The sequence below is a fragment of the Pristiophorus japonicus genome, chromosome 15 (genome assembly GCF_044704955.1).
Source record: "Pristiophorus japonicus isolate sPriJap1 chromosome 15, sPriJap1.hap1, whole genome shotgun sequence".
Taxonomy (NCBI): Eukaryota; Metazoa; Chordata; class Chondrichthyes; family Pristiophoridae; genus Pristiophorus; species Pristiophorus japonicus.
Genome location: NC_091991.1, coordinates 152366487 through 152381613, shown reverse-complemented (window position 1 = coordinate 152381613; position 15127 = coordinate 152366487). Strand labels below are relative to the sequence as shown.

General features: G+C 43.6%; 1 protein-coding gene across 4 annotated transcripts in view; it reads left to right on the top strand.

The window, feature by feature from the left end:
• Positions 1-8561, top strand: part of traf7 (TNF receptor-associated factor 7) — a 71872-nt gene extending 63311 nt beyond the window's left edge. For all 4 annotated transcript variants that reach the window (XM_070901122.1, XM_070901123.1, XM_070901125.1 and 1 more), the window contains 4 exons: positions 265-384; positions 475-606; positions 1710-1829; positions 5131-8561. In XM_070901122.1, coding sequence (XP_070757223.1) covers positions 265-384; positions 475-606; positions 1710-1829; positions 5131-5145 — 387 coding nt within the window. In that variant the 3' untranslated portion in view covers positions 5146-8561. The remainder of the gene's footprint in view (positions 1-264; positions 385-474; positions 607-1709; positions 1830-5130) is intronic.
• The last annotated feature ends 6566 nt before the right edge of the window (positions 8562-15127 follow it).

Below are 15127 nucleotides of genomic sequence, written 5' to 3'. Positions count from 1 at the left end.
TTGAAGAGCACAATATGTTATTAGTTAGTACTGCAAGGATTTAACCAGTTGCTGAAATGAATCCTGTAGGTTCCTTGTTTTTTTTCTGAAATAATTAGCATTTTCCTCTGTGGATGATAAATCATTTACTCAAGACCACAAGGAAATCTAATTTCTAAATGTATGTCCCAAATAAACTTTGCTTGAAGGTTTGTTTTTTTGTAAATATCATCGGCTACTTTTCACTCTTAACTATAATGGACATTTGGTGGATTTCATTTGCAGATCTGGGACATAAGAAGTCTAGAGTGTGTGCATGTACTGCAGACCTCTGGTGGTAGTGTGTATTCCATCGCAGTTACTAATCACCACATTGTGTGTGGAACCTATGAAAATCTCATCCATGTAAGTATTTCTCTTCCATAAAGAGTAACTTTATTACAGAGTATTCCAGAAGCTGCAGCTGACGGAATGTTACAATTACTCTTTTCAAAGGTATGGGATATAGAATCTAAAGAACAGGTTCGAACACTGACTGGCCACGTAGGCACAGTATATGCACTGGCTGTGATTTCAACGCCAGATCAGACTAAAGTCTTCAGTGCATCTTATGATCGATCACTTCGGGTAAGTTGTGGTGCCATTGCAACGTATGGAACGGTAAACAATGTGGACAAGGTGATACATTTCCTGAGACCTCACTGCCAATGTTCTGCCAACTAGTACCGTCATATAGTTGAACAATGTACTTGCAGGTAGCAATTACACCACTTACAGCAATCAAAGCGTATAGAAAATAACACTATCAGAGTGGCTGCATATTGATGTGAGAGAGTATGTTTGTAATCCTGCTTTCCTGGCGCAATATGTAGCAGGACTTATTTCCCTGTGACAGGCTCTATAGAATCCCCCATGTTATATTCCTTCAGTGCCAAGTGTCTGGCTTGGGTAGCACCTACGTTCTGAGACCCCAAGTCCACAGAACTTCTAGGCTCTGATGCATTTCTTTTGAGGTTTGATAGCCCCTAAAATCTTCAATTATACAACAACCTCCTGATGCCCTTCCAGCTGTGGTTTAGGCTTACAGTCTCACAAAAGCAAGTACTAATCAGGGCTTTATTTAATGAGAGATTTAGTCAGATGCCGACTGAAGAAGTCCTTCACATGGTTCCACAGATATTTGAGGGCTGTAGTAAGGGTTCAAATGCATTTGCTTTCTCTTCTCTATTGTAATAATTCTAAATTCAACTGCGCTAAATCAATAGTAAGTCTTCATAACTTGATAAAGAAAAAGTTGATTAAGGTAATCAGTATATTATCTTTTGACGAGGTTTGTGTAGTTGCTCTATCATTGGTAGGTGGAGAAGAATGGTCTTGCAACATTGTACAATAGAATCCTGCCATTTCTCGGATAAAGATTTCTTGCACAAGAAATTCTTTAAATTAATTGACACGTTTTAATAAAATCTGATCTTCTGTGAAAGTACTGACTCAGTAGAAAACAGTCTTTGATATGTCAATAATTCTGTTACTAAATTTAAGATCTAAGCACGGTATTATTTGATATTCTAGAAATAGAACACTTTGTCTTTTTCACTCGTTACTTACTATATGTTCAAAGTGCCACCATTTTATTTTTTATATATATCGGTGTGTGTATAATGTTCTAGGTTCTTTAAAATGTAACATTGTTTCCAGTCCTCATATCCATGATTATAATTTTTGTCTAGGTTTGGAGTATGGATAACATGATCTGTACACAGACATTGCTCCGTCACCAAGGCAGTGTTACTGCCCTTGCTGTCTCCAGAGGACGACTCTTCTCGGGTGCAGTGGATAGTACAGTTAAAGTAAGCAACTCCATTTTATTTTACAAAATAAGATGGCAAACTGCAAATGCTGGAAATATGAAATAAAAAAACAGAAAATGCCAAGCCTCTGCCACTGCTGCCTAGCTCACTCCTGTGGAGAGAAGCTCCTCTCCACAAAGTCATGGCTGAGGTTAGGGACTCAACATAAGAATTTAAGAAATAGGAGCAGGAATAGGCCATATGGCCTCTCGAGCCTGCTCTGCCATTTAATACGGTCTTAGCTGATCCATCATGGACCCAGGTCCACTTTCCTGCCCGCTCCCCATAACCCCTTATTCCCTTATTGGTTAACAAACTGTCTATCTTTGTTTTAAATTTATTCAATGTCCCAGCTTCCACAGCTCTCTGAGGCAGCGAATTCCACAGATCCACAACCCTCTGAGAAAAGAAATTTCTCCTCATCTCCATTTTAAATGGACGGCCCCTTATTCTAAGATTATGCCCCCTAGTTCTAGTCTCCCAGCATTCTCTCCGCATCCATCTTGTCAAACCCCCTCATAATCTTATATGTTTCGATAAGATCACCTCTCAATCTTCTAAATTCCAATGAGTAGAGGCCTAACCTACTCAGCCTTTCCTCATAAGTCAACCCCCTCATCTCCGGAATCAACCTAGTGAACCTTCTCTGAACTGCCTCCAAAGCAAGTATATCCTTTCGTATATATGGAAACCAAAACTGCACGCAGTATTCCAGGTGTGGCCTTACCAATACCCTGTATAACTGTAGCAAGACTTCCCAGCTTTTATACTCCATCCCCTTTGCAATAACGGTCGAGATTCCATTGGCCTTCCTGATCACTTGCTGTACCTGCATAGTAACCTTTTGTGTTTCATGCACAAGTATCCCCAGGTCCCGCTGTACTGTAGCACTTTGCAATCTTTCGCTATTTAAATAATAACTTGCTCTTTGATTTTTTTTCTGCCAAAGTGCATGATCTCACACTTTCCAACATTACATGCCATCTGCCAAATTTTTGCCCACTCACTTAGCCCATCTATGTCCTTTTGCATATTTTGTGTGTCCTCCTCACGCATTGCTTTTCCTCCCAACTTTGTATCATCAGCAAACTTGGCTATGTTACACTAGGTCACTTCTTCCAAGTCGTTAATAGATTGTAAATAGTTGGGGTCCCAGCACTGATCCCTGCAGGTTGAAAACTTCCTCCTGACCACATGCTGGCCCATTGCACTGTAGCTCATGGACTTCTTTGTCTCAAAAGATTGAGACCATCTGATCAACTGCCTCTGCCAATTCTCTTCCTTCCCCTAGCCTACTGGGCCAAACTTCCTCTGAGGTTCCCCCCTGTTCTAGCCCTAAACTCGCATCTTTCTCTAGTTTCTCTCTGATCTCTCCTTTTGACACCTCCATGCTCACCTTGTCCATGAGACCCACTTCCTGCTTCCTTGACCCTATTCCATTAAACTGCTGACCACCCAACTTCCTTTCCTGGCTCCCATGTTAGCCGACGTTGTTAACGGTTCTCTCTCCTCAGGTACTGTCTCCCTCTCCTTCAAATCTGCGATCATCACCCCTCTCCTCAAAAAAAACAACCCTTGACCCCACTGCGCTTGCCAACTTACCGCCCCATCTCCAACCTCCCTTTCCTCTCCAAAGTCCTTAAGCATGTTGTCACATCTCAAATCTGTGCCCATCTTTCATGGAACTCCATGTTTGAATCCTTTCAATCTGGTTTCCGCCCCTGCCATTGTACCGAAACAGCTCTCATCAAAGTCACAAATGACATCTTTTGTGACTGTGACAAAGGTAAACTATCCCTCCTCTTCGTCCTCGACCTGTCTGCAGCCTTTCACACAGTTGACCACTCTATCCTCCTCCAACGCCTCTCCACCATTGTCCAGCTGAGAAATACCTGAGAGTGAAATAGCTGAGCGTTATACCCATAAGCATCATCTGATGTTTTTGCTTTATTACTATTAATATGATGATGATGTATGGGACTGCAATCGCCTGGTTCCATTCTTATCTATCTAATTGTAGCCAAAAAATCTCCTGCAATGGCTTCTCTTCCCACTCCCACATCGTTATCTCTGGTGTCTCCCAAGGATCTATCCTTGGCCCCCTCTTGTTTCTCATCTATATGCTGCTCCTAGGCGATATCATCTGAAAACATGGAGTCAGTTTCCACATGTATGCTGACGACACCCAGCTCTACCTCTCCACCACTTCTCTAGACTCCTTCAGGGTATCTAAATTGTCAGACTGCTTGTCCAACATCCAGTACTAGATGAGCAGAAATTTTCTCCAATTAAATACTGGGAAGATCGAAACCATTGTCTTTGGTCCCTGCCTTAAACTGCGTTCCCTAGCCACCGACTCCATCCCTCTCCCTAGCATCTATCTGAGGCTAAACCAGACAGTTCGCAACCTAAGCGTTATATTTGACCTTGAAATGAGCTTCCGGCCACATATCCACAGCATAACTAAAACAGCTTATTTCCACCTGCGTAATATTGCCCGCCTTTGCCCCTGCCTCAGCCCATCTGCTGTTGAAACCCTCGTCCATGCCTTTGTTGCCTCTAAACATGACTACTCCTAACGCACTCCTGGCTGGCCTCCCACATTCTACCCTACATAAACTTGAGGTCATCAAAAACTCGGCAGCCCGTGTCCTAACTCGCACCAAGTCCTGATCACCCATCACCCCTGTGCTCACTGACGTACATTGGCTGCTGGTTAAGCAACGCCTCAATTTCAACATTCTCATTCTTGTTTACAAATCACTCCATGGCCTCGCCCCTCCCTATCCCTAATCTTTTTCAGCCTCTCAACCCCACGAGATGTCTGCACTCCTCAAATTCTGCCCTCTTGAGCATCCCTGATTATAATCGCTCAACCATTGATGGCCGCGCCTTCAGCGGCCTAGGCCCCAAGCTCTGGAGCTCCCTCTTAAACCTCTCCACCTCTCTACCTCTCTTTCCTCCTTTAAGATGCTCCTTAAAATCTTCTTCTTTGACCAAGCTTTTGGTTATCTGCCTTAATGTCGTCTTATGTGGCTCGGTGTCACATTTATTTGTTTAGTCTTATAACACTGCCCTGGGATGCTTTGCTACATTAAAGGCACTATATAAATAAAAGTTGTTGTTGTAGCTGCGGGTAAACAAAGTCTAATGTAACCAGTCTCGTTGCATAAAGTTTGATCAATTGATGATTAAAAATGTAAATACTGTCTAGAGCGTGTTGCTTGTTTTGTTGAACGTTTGGACATTTTAAAACAAACCCAGAGATCCACTAACGCATTCATTGTTTTCCTCCTTCCAGGTCTGGACCTGTTAAGACACGAGATTTTATAAAGTGACTGGAACATTCTATGTGGCTTGGCTTTGTATCTTGTGGATTTTGTTTTGGAATAGAAGTGATGGCGCTGCAACGTGGCTGCCACAGTGCAATCTGTTCTAAGATTGCTGTCGAACTTTGAGTCTGACCAGCATGATGTGCTTCGTACAGCGGCGGAAGCTGCAGCTCTAGATTTATGATGGGGAAATGACACTCCGGCATTGTCAGCACAGTAGAATTAACAATGTTCTGAAGGAATTGATTGAAGATGGCTTAGAAGAGCACAAGACTGACTGAGATTCGTGCACTGTGGAATGGCTTTGAAAAGCATTACGGGGTTGAGTTTTGTGTGTGTGTGTGTGTGTGGATGCAACAGTAATGTCAACATATTCAGACAAAAAGTGCAGGACTGTTCAATACTGTTGCAAGCGAAAATTGCTGGAAAATGTTCTGTAGTTCACTGAGAGTCTTCAGTGATAGAAATTGTACACTGCGACATTGTAGGCGACTGTATCTTCCATTAGTCTGACAGTCTCTACATGTTATTGTATGCTTATTTAGGCACACCCCCACAAAAGAGCCTCTACCTGGCCACAAGCAAGTAAACTATTCAACCCATGTATTAGCTAACCTTAATTTGATCTAAGTTTACTTTTACAAAAAAAGTCTGTAATATTGCAAGGCAGGCAGATTATTGAAGCTGTGATTCTTTCACCTTCTGAATGCCTTCATAAATGAATTGTAATGAAACAGCTGTAATGAGGTACGATTTCTCCATCATTACTTCCTCACTTGGCAAATCCTGTATTCCAAAGTTGTTCTTTTGCCAATGAATTAGTGGCTGAGGCGTAACAACAATTTCACATTGAAAGTAATATCTACTGCTGCTACATTTTCATTTCTATTTTATAGCGGTTTATAAAGCATCATTGCATAATAGCTGTAATAATAATGAAATTAACAAGGCTTTAAAGTCCAGCTGACTGCAGTAAGCTTGTTCTCGAGCAATCAGTGTTGTAGAATTATTGATCTTTGACACACAGTATATGAATTTTAATAGGATGATTTAAATAGATATGTGAATAGGAGTACGGGATCTTCGGAAGAAAATGATGCTCCCATTGTGTTGTTTTCAACTCCTCACCCCCTCCCCCCCCCAGGGCTTCCCCGAAGACTCATTGAGTAAATGTACAGCATGGTGTGGTATTGAACTGCATTTTCCGGGAAGGTCTCTGGTTCAATCCCTGCTATGATCAACCAGGGTAACAGTCGGTGCTACACTTAGCCTCTGCATCCCTCAGCTAGGAGAGGTGGAAATCATCCAGCATTCCCACTTCTGATTGTCATCCAATGATCTTTGTTGGAAGTGTGCATTCTATGGATTTCGGGTCAAATAGCCAGCTGTCGCGACTCGCACATGAAGGTTAGTCACTTGGGGCAAGGCACTCTGGTACTTGGGCTGTGCTCTGATCTAAGTCACCAACTTGCGAGAAGGATAAGGAGGAGAGTAAATTGTGGAAGGGGAATACCATTTTTCCCCATGGACACATACTACAGATAATAGCAAGATCGTTTGAGGATATATTATGCAATGTCCATAAGGTAGCAGCTTCCTTCCACTAGCAAGAGCTCCGGAAAGGACGCTCAAAGTGAATTATGTATTTGTGTACAAGCTTTGCCAGTTTTCCGACACAAGAGAACTCTGCGTTTTCCCATTTGAGTGCACGTGAATGCACAGTTAATAACTATATAATAAAACCATACGGATCCAATGCATTTTCTAATGCAACAAAGCAGCGTCCATATAAATCTTCATCTTTCATAAGTGGTATCAATTATGTGGCTAGCGATTTTTTTTTTTAAACTATAAATCCGAACCGGTCCTGGAATTCATTAAACAATTCTACTTGTTTAGCTGCTCTATAGTATAGTACAAGTCTAGTCTGTTGGCCTCTGGCAAGCTAGGCTTCAATTAGAATAAGGTTGATGTATATAGATTTGCCCAAGTAAAGATCCATCAGCTAAGAAAGTAGTTTATATTTGAATATATCAAACATTTCAATAAGAATCGGTTATAAAAGTATATAGATATCATGTGCTTTGAGATTGTGAATGAAAATCAATATTCAATAACGACACATGTATGGCTCTGAATGTTAATGTGTGTAAACTGTGTATATGAGAATTACAGGTATACATTTGTAGTTTACAAGTATATATTTCAACACAGTGAAGGATAGTATCTTCAGTGAGAATATTTGGTTGAAAATTAGCCTGTTTTAAAAAATTTGTTTTTACTAATGTAATAAGTGCCTAATTTTTAGAGCCCAGCTGTACCTGCATCTAACCCTGAAAACACCAGTCACAGCATTGGTTGTGCTGATTATAGTCTACCTGTTCATTCAACAGGCTAAAGGGTTAATGTGTTGACACATTTCAGAAATGAGTCCTAGGTGGGAGGAAAAAAATAGTCTCCGGCTTTCGGTGTTGAAAGCACAAGGTAACTAACAGCCACAACCATATAACTCATGGTCATAGGGCCATATGCCTGTTCACCTAGGCTATAGCAACTTACCTGATGTCCTTTCTGTTGAGGAAAAAGGGCTGATTTGATGTGACTTATCAATGGGAAAATCTGCATTGCATGCATACATACACACGGGCTTAGCATGGATGTATTTTGTATTAAAATAGAGAATGTCTGTTTTAAATGCCTAATTTTTAAATCTTAAATGTTTTGAAGAATGAGCAGTTGGAAATAAAACAACAAAAGAGAAGCAGAAGATACTACAATTTGCATGCCTTGTGTTGTCTTGTGTTTTGTAGAAGAACTGTCCAGAAATGCCTTACTTGTTTTTTGTTTCAGGAGTTCAGTAATTGAAAGACAGACCATCATCTGTTAGAAAAGCAGTTTAATCTATTGGTTTGCGATATTATTGAGGGATACGATAGGTAGTTACAATAACTTGCTACAGTTTTGCCAAGTGCACACCTGATCGAGATATGGATTTCAACTTGCCACCCCAATTCACTCTCATTTATATAGGCATCCTTACCATAGCAGAATCCAGGTCTAAGCAGAACACAATGTGGCTGAACAGTAATGCATTTATCAAGATTCCATTATAATTCATAAAAAAACAAGGCCCAAGTCAGCCATTGTAACTATGAAGCATATAGCTACTGTCAACCACTGCAATTGGGTAAGCGTATTTTCATCCATTTAGCTGCTGCTTTAAGCATTGTCTGGTACCCACTAACCTAAAGAAGTAACCAAAGCTCCCTTCAGTTATTTTGCACCTGCATTGTATTGAAAAGATTATGAAACTCCACTAATGGAACTGATGTATCACGTGACTGTAGATTTTTATAATTTTGTTAAAAGATTTACAACAATAAAATCATCCTCCCTACTTTTTGTTTGTGTTTAATTCAAAGTCTTACTCATAATAGATTGTATTTGGATTGCTCTATATAGTAGTTCCTTGAAAGCTATCAAAAGTGGTGGGTGGGGACTGGGGGGGATTTCTGAATTTTTTAGATGACCATTTTAGTACTGAATTAATTAATTTTTTACGCACTAACCCCTTAAATGGCTACGTGGTCAGTTTCTAGAGCATAGAAGATACAAAATGAGAAAGGCCATCTAATGTACCCATTATTCTTATAGTCCATCTAAGAGGTCCACCCACTATCAGTTTTGCGTTGTCTGATACCCCTAACCCTGGATTAAACTGAACTTGAAATGAAGCATTCACACTGCTTTCTTAAATGTATAAAGAAATTCCCAGACTTGATTCCTTGGTTAACTGATTTGAGCTGGGATAGCAGTAGAGGGCATTATGATTGGCCTCTGCTCCTGTGCTGAGGAGAGGGAAAACGGTCCCGCTCCTGATCACTATGCAGTCAATCCTGCGATAATATGAGCACAGTAGGGTCTTACAAACAGCAATGAGATAAATGGTCAGATATCTGTGATGTTGGGTTGAGGGATAAAAATTAACCAAGGCACGGGGAGAACTCCCCTGCTTTTCATGGAATAGTGCAATGGGATCTTTTATGTCCATCTGAGAGGGCAGATGGGGCCTCAGTTTAACGTCTCATTTGAAAAGAATGGGTAAGATGCCGAAATGGAGTCCCAAATTTGGACCTAGTGTGTAAGTAAGAATTTTGTTGCTGTGTAACAGAGGCAGGAGCAATATGAAAAACAAACATTGAGAACATACTGACCCAGCTGGAACATACAGAAAGCCAATATTTATCCCAACATCACTAAAACAGACTATCTGGTTATTATCCCATTGCTGTTTGTGGAGCCTTGGTGTGTGCAAATTGGCTGCCGCGTTTTCTACATTGCAACAGTTGACTACACTTCAAAACTGGTTCATTGGCTACAAAGTGCTTTGGGACGAGCTGAGGTTGTGAAAGACGTATAAATGCAAGTCTGTCTTTCAAAGCGAACTTGATACTTAATGAAACACAGAGGTCAATGAAAAGTAATCACTAAAATGAGACTACCCAAACTGTACTTTCGTCACAACTCCGCAAGATTTGTTTTTTTTCATTAGCTTCCAAGATCAGATCAAAAGCAGTCTCCCTATTATATTTTCCCCCACCTCCAGTTGTGCCCTCCACCTCTCCTTAGAGGAAGTCTCAGGTTTTCCCACTCCTACAGTCTCCATGTTATTTCATGTGTGCATCTCCTTTGTGTCTAGTTTTTCTTCCCTCCCCCACCCCCCCGGTCTACTTTTGTTACCCTGGTACTGTTCATTCTCCTCTGTGTTTTGTTCTCTTGTACACTCTTCCCAGCCAAGTCTGCTTCTTTTCAACATCTGTGTTTCCATCTCTGCTATAGCAACAAAGATTGAGGTTTCACGGCTGTCAAGGGACATTGATTATAATATGCAATCTCATCACAACACTCTTTTTGGCTGGCTCTTGTATTCTGGGTTATAATGTACTGGATGAGCCCTGGTGTATTCATAGTAAGTCTCAATTTCAGTTTTCATATGGAAAACAAGTTGCACATAACGTAGATAATAACTGCAGGCTTGGACTGAGAGCTGCAAGGCTTTGCTCTTGTTTCATCCCAAGTCCTTATTTATAGTTCATAACATGCTTCCTTCTGCTACAACTCCAGGTTGAATGAACAGCTGAGTTAAGGTCATTGTATATCCACTGTGGTACAGATACTGACTCATGGGGCCGGATTTTTGGCTTTTGGGGTTTTTCGGCAAAAACAGCGATACATGAAAATTACCGTTTTCGCTGCGCTACCATTTTTAGGCCAAACTTTCGGCCTTTAAGTATGCGCCAGGGGGGTAAGGGAGGTGTTGTACAAGCATTCACAGCGCAAAACGCGAGTTTCAGCAACTTTAGTGCGGGGTCGCTTGCGCTGCGAGAGAGGCCTTGGGAGGGGACGTGAAAAAAATTCCAAAAACATTTATAAGACCCTTAACTAAGTAATCGCTGCATAAAAATTAAAAATGAAAAACTTTAACTTTCCCTTTTTTGCAGGTTTTCATACTTGGCGCTGCTGGCAGGGCTGCACCGACAGGTTTGACCTGTCGCTGTTCTGGGCGCGGCAACGGGTCAGGAGAGCGCCGAAACTCGATCACAAACGCAATCCGAGTTGTTGCACGTCGGCGCACCTCTCCCCGGTGGAACTTGGAAGCGCCAACACAAACAGAGCTGTGGAGGCTGGGTCATTGAAGGCGGAGATAGAGAGATTTCTGAGCGATAAGGAAGTAAAGGGTTATGGGGAGCAGGCAGGGAAGTGGAGCTGAGCCTAACATCAGATCAGCCATGATCTTATTGAATGGCGGAGCAGGCTCGAGGGGCCAAATGGCCTACTCCTGCTCCTATTTCTTATGTTCTTATGTTTATCGCTCCACCATTGGTGGCCGTACTTTCAGCTGCCCATGCCCCAAGCTCTGAAATTCCCTCCCTAAACCTTTCTACTTCTCTACCTTTCTCTCCTCCTTTGAGACACTCCTTAAAACCTAGCTTTGGTCATCTGTCCAAATATCTCCTTATGTGGCTTGGTGTCCAATTTTGTTTGATAACGTTCCTATGAAACGCCTTGGGATGTTTTACTATGTTAAAGGCGCTATATAAATGCAAGTGGTTGTTGTCGATATCTGTTCTAATTTTACCTTTTACTACTCTGAATCTTTGTCTCCCTGCCTGATTTCCAGAATTAATTAAAAGTAATATCCCGGATTTACCTTTTCCATGTCTTTAACAATCTTTCATGCTTCTATATGATCACCTCTCAGGACGACTCCTTTCTCGGCGAAAAGGAGTTTCCTCATAACGCTTGACTCTTGATGCTCGGGATTAGCCTCTTGACTCTTCTCTGCGCTGCCTCGAGCGCTTGAACATCTTCCTAGTTTCTTGGCAACTAGAATGGGCACCGTACTGAAGGCGTAATCTGACCAGAGCTCTCTACAGTTCGATCCCAACTTCCTCTGAATTGTATTCTAATGTTTTGGCTCGTGTAATTCAACTTTCGGTTGGCTTTGTTGATTGCTGCTCTGCATTTAGTGGACATTTTGAGTGTCAAATCTACTACGATTTCCAACGTCATCCTTAATTGTTTCGATATCATTTATGGAGTATGTGTGTGTGTCACCTGTTTTCCCTCCATTTTCCATTTGTATGTATTAGACTTCATCAACAATAACAACATCATCATCATCATAGGCAATCCCTCGGAATTGAGGAAGACTTGCTTCCACTCTTAGCATGAGTTCTTAGGTGGCTGTACAGTCCAATACAAAAACCACAGTCTCTGTCACAGGTCGGACAGATAGTCGTTGAGGGAAAGGGTGGGCAGGGAGCCTGGTTTGCCGCACGCTCCTTCCGCTGCCTGCGCTTGATTTCTGCATGCTCTCGGCGACGATGTCGAGGAGCTCAGCGTCCTCCCGAAAGCACTTCCTCCACTTGGGGTGGTCTATGGCCAAGGACTCCCAGGTGTCAGTGGTGATGTCGCACTTTATCAGGGAGACTTTGAGGGTGTCCTTGTAACGTTTTCTCTGCCCGCCTTTGGCTCATTTGCCGTGGACGAGTTCCGAGTAGAGCATTTGCTTTGGGAGTCTCGTGTCTGGCATGCGGACTATGTGGCCTGCCCAGTGGAGCTGATCAAGTGTGGTCAGTGCTTCAATGCTGGGGTTGTTGGCCTGGACGAGGACGCTAATGTTTGTGCTTCTGTCCTCCCAGGGGATTTTCAGGATCTTGCGGAGACATCGCTGGTGGTATTTCTCCAGCGACTTGAGGTGTCTACTGTACATGGTTCACGTCTCTGAGCCATACAGGAGGGCGGGTATTACTATGGCCTTGTAGACCATGAGCTTGGTGACAGTTTTGAAGGCCTGGTCTTCAAACACTCTTTTCCTCAGGTGGCCGAAGGCTGCACTGGCGCACTGGAGGCAGTGTTGGATCTCATCATCAATGCCTGCTCTTGTTGATAGGAGGCTCCCGAGATAGGGGAAGTGGTCCACGTTGTCCAGGGCCACGCCGTGGATCTTGATGTTTGGGGCGCAGTGCTGTGCAGCGAGGACAGGCTGGTGGAGGACCTTTGTCTTACTAATGTTTAGCGCAAGGCCCATGCTTTCATACGCCTCGGTAAATACGTCAACTATGTCCTGGAGTTCAGCCTGTGTGTGTGCCCAGACGCAGGTGTCGTCCCCGTACTGTAGCTCAATGACAGAGGTTGGAGTGGTCTTGGACCTGGCCTGGAGACGGCGAAGGTTGAACAGCTTCCCACTGGTTCTGTAGTTTAGCTCCACTCCAGCGGGGATCTTATCAACTGTGAGGTGGAGCATGGCAGAGAAGCAGATTAAGAAGAGGGTTGGGGCGATGACGCAGCCCTGCTTGACCCCGGTCCGGACAGCTTGTATTTATATAGCACCTTTTAACACAGTAAAACGTCCCAAGGCGCTTCACAGGAGTGTTATAAGACAAAAATGTTTTTTGACATTGAGCCAGATGACCAAATGGTTGGTCAACGAGGTAGGTTTTAAGAAGTGTCGTAAAGGAGGAAAGGGAGATAGAGAGGTGGAGAGGTTTAGAGAGGGAGTTCCAGAGCTTAGGGCCCAGGCAGCTGAAGACACAGCCTCCAATGGTTGAGCAGTTATAATCAGGGATGCACAAGAGGGAAGAATTTGAGGAGCGCAGATATCTTGGAGGGAGGCGGATTGTGAGGCGGAAGGAGATTAGAGATAGGGAGGGCCGAGGCCATGGAGGCATTTGTAAACTAGGATGAGAATTTTGAAATCAAGGCGTTGCTTAACTGGGAGCCAATGTAGGTCAGCGAGTACAGTGGTGATGGATGAGCGGGACTTGGTGCGAGTTAGGACACGGGCAACCGAGTTTTGGATTGCCTCAAGTTTACGTAGGTCAGCCAGGAATGCTTTGGAGTGGTCAAGTCTAGAGGTAACAAAGGCGTGGATGAGGCTTTCAGCAGCAGAGGAGCTGAGGCGGGACGGAGACATGCAATGTTACTGTTATATATGTGGACTTGTATTTACTCTGTACAGCCACCAGAGGGCTCATTCCCTAGAGTCCCAAGGGATCACAAGTATCTAAGAGTGCTTCACAGGTTGGAGAGGCACTCTGGAGATCTGCAATAAAAGACTAAGGTCACACTTTACTTTCAGCTCACAGTGTTCAGTCTGACTCTTTCTCCATACACAACAACGAGCAACGAGATACAGATAGCGAACCCAAAGATGCAGAGAACAGTGGGCATCCTGGACAAATTCTCGGAGGGAGATGATTGGGAAACTTTGGTGGAGCGACTCAACCAATACTTCGTGGCCAACAAGCTAGATGGGGAAGAGAGCGCCACCAAACGAAGGGCGATCCTCCTCACCGTCTGTGGGGCACCAACGTATGGCCTCATGAAGAATCTGCTCACTCCAGCGAAACTCACTGAGAAATCGTACGATGATTTGTGCACACTGGTCCTAGAGCATTTGAACCCAAAGGAAAGCGGTCTGAGGGCGAGGTACCAGTTCTACACCTACAAAAGGTCTGAAGGTCAGGAAGTGGCAAGTTATGTCGCCGAGCTAAGACGACTTGCAGGACATTGCAAATTTGGAGCACATGCTCGGAGACTTTTTCATACTAGGCATTGGCCATGAAACCATACTTTGCAAACTTTTGACTGTAGAGACCCCAACCTTGAGTAAGGCCATAGCGATAGCCCAGGCATTCATTGCTACCAGTGACAATATGAAGCAAATCTCTCAGCACACAAGTGCTGCTACAAGTACTGTGAACAAAATGATGTTGCTTTTGAATCGTAACGTACAGGGCAGGTCACACATACCTGCAGCTACACGTCCGCAGATGACTGAGTCCACCATCAAGGGTGATGAATGCGAGGCCATTAATACCTTGTTGGTGCTGCGGGGGTGATCACATCGTTTCCATTCATACTGATTCAAAGAGTACGTTTGCAAGGGCTGTGGAACAATGGGACACCTCCAATGAGTGTGCAGGCGGGCTGCAAAGACTGTTAAACCTGCAAACCACCATGTTGCAGAGGAGGATAGATCCATGGAGGATCAGGATGAATCGGAGCCTCAGATAGAGGAGGCAGAGGTACATGAGGTGCACACATTTACCACGAATTGTCCCCCGATAATGCTGAATGTTGAACTAAATGGACTCCTGGTGTCAATGGAGCTGGACACGGGCGCGAGCCAGTCCATCATGGGCAAAAAGACTTTTGAAAGGTTGTGGTGCAGCAAGACCTCAAGGCCAGTCTTAACTCCAGTTTGCACGAAACGAAGATCTTACACTAAAGAATTGATTCCTGTAATTGGCAGTGCTACCATAAAGGTCTCCTACGATGGAGCGGTGCAGAAGCTACCATTCTGGGTGGTACCGGGCGATGGTCCCACACTGCTTGGCAGGAGCTGCCTGGGAAAGATACGCTGGAACTGGGACGACGTCCGAGCGCTCTCGCCCGCTG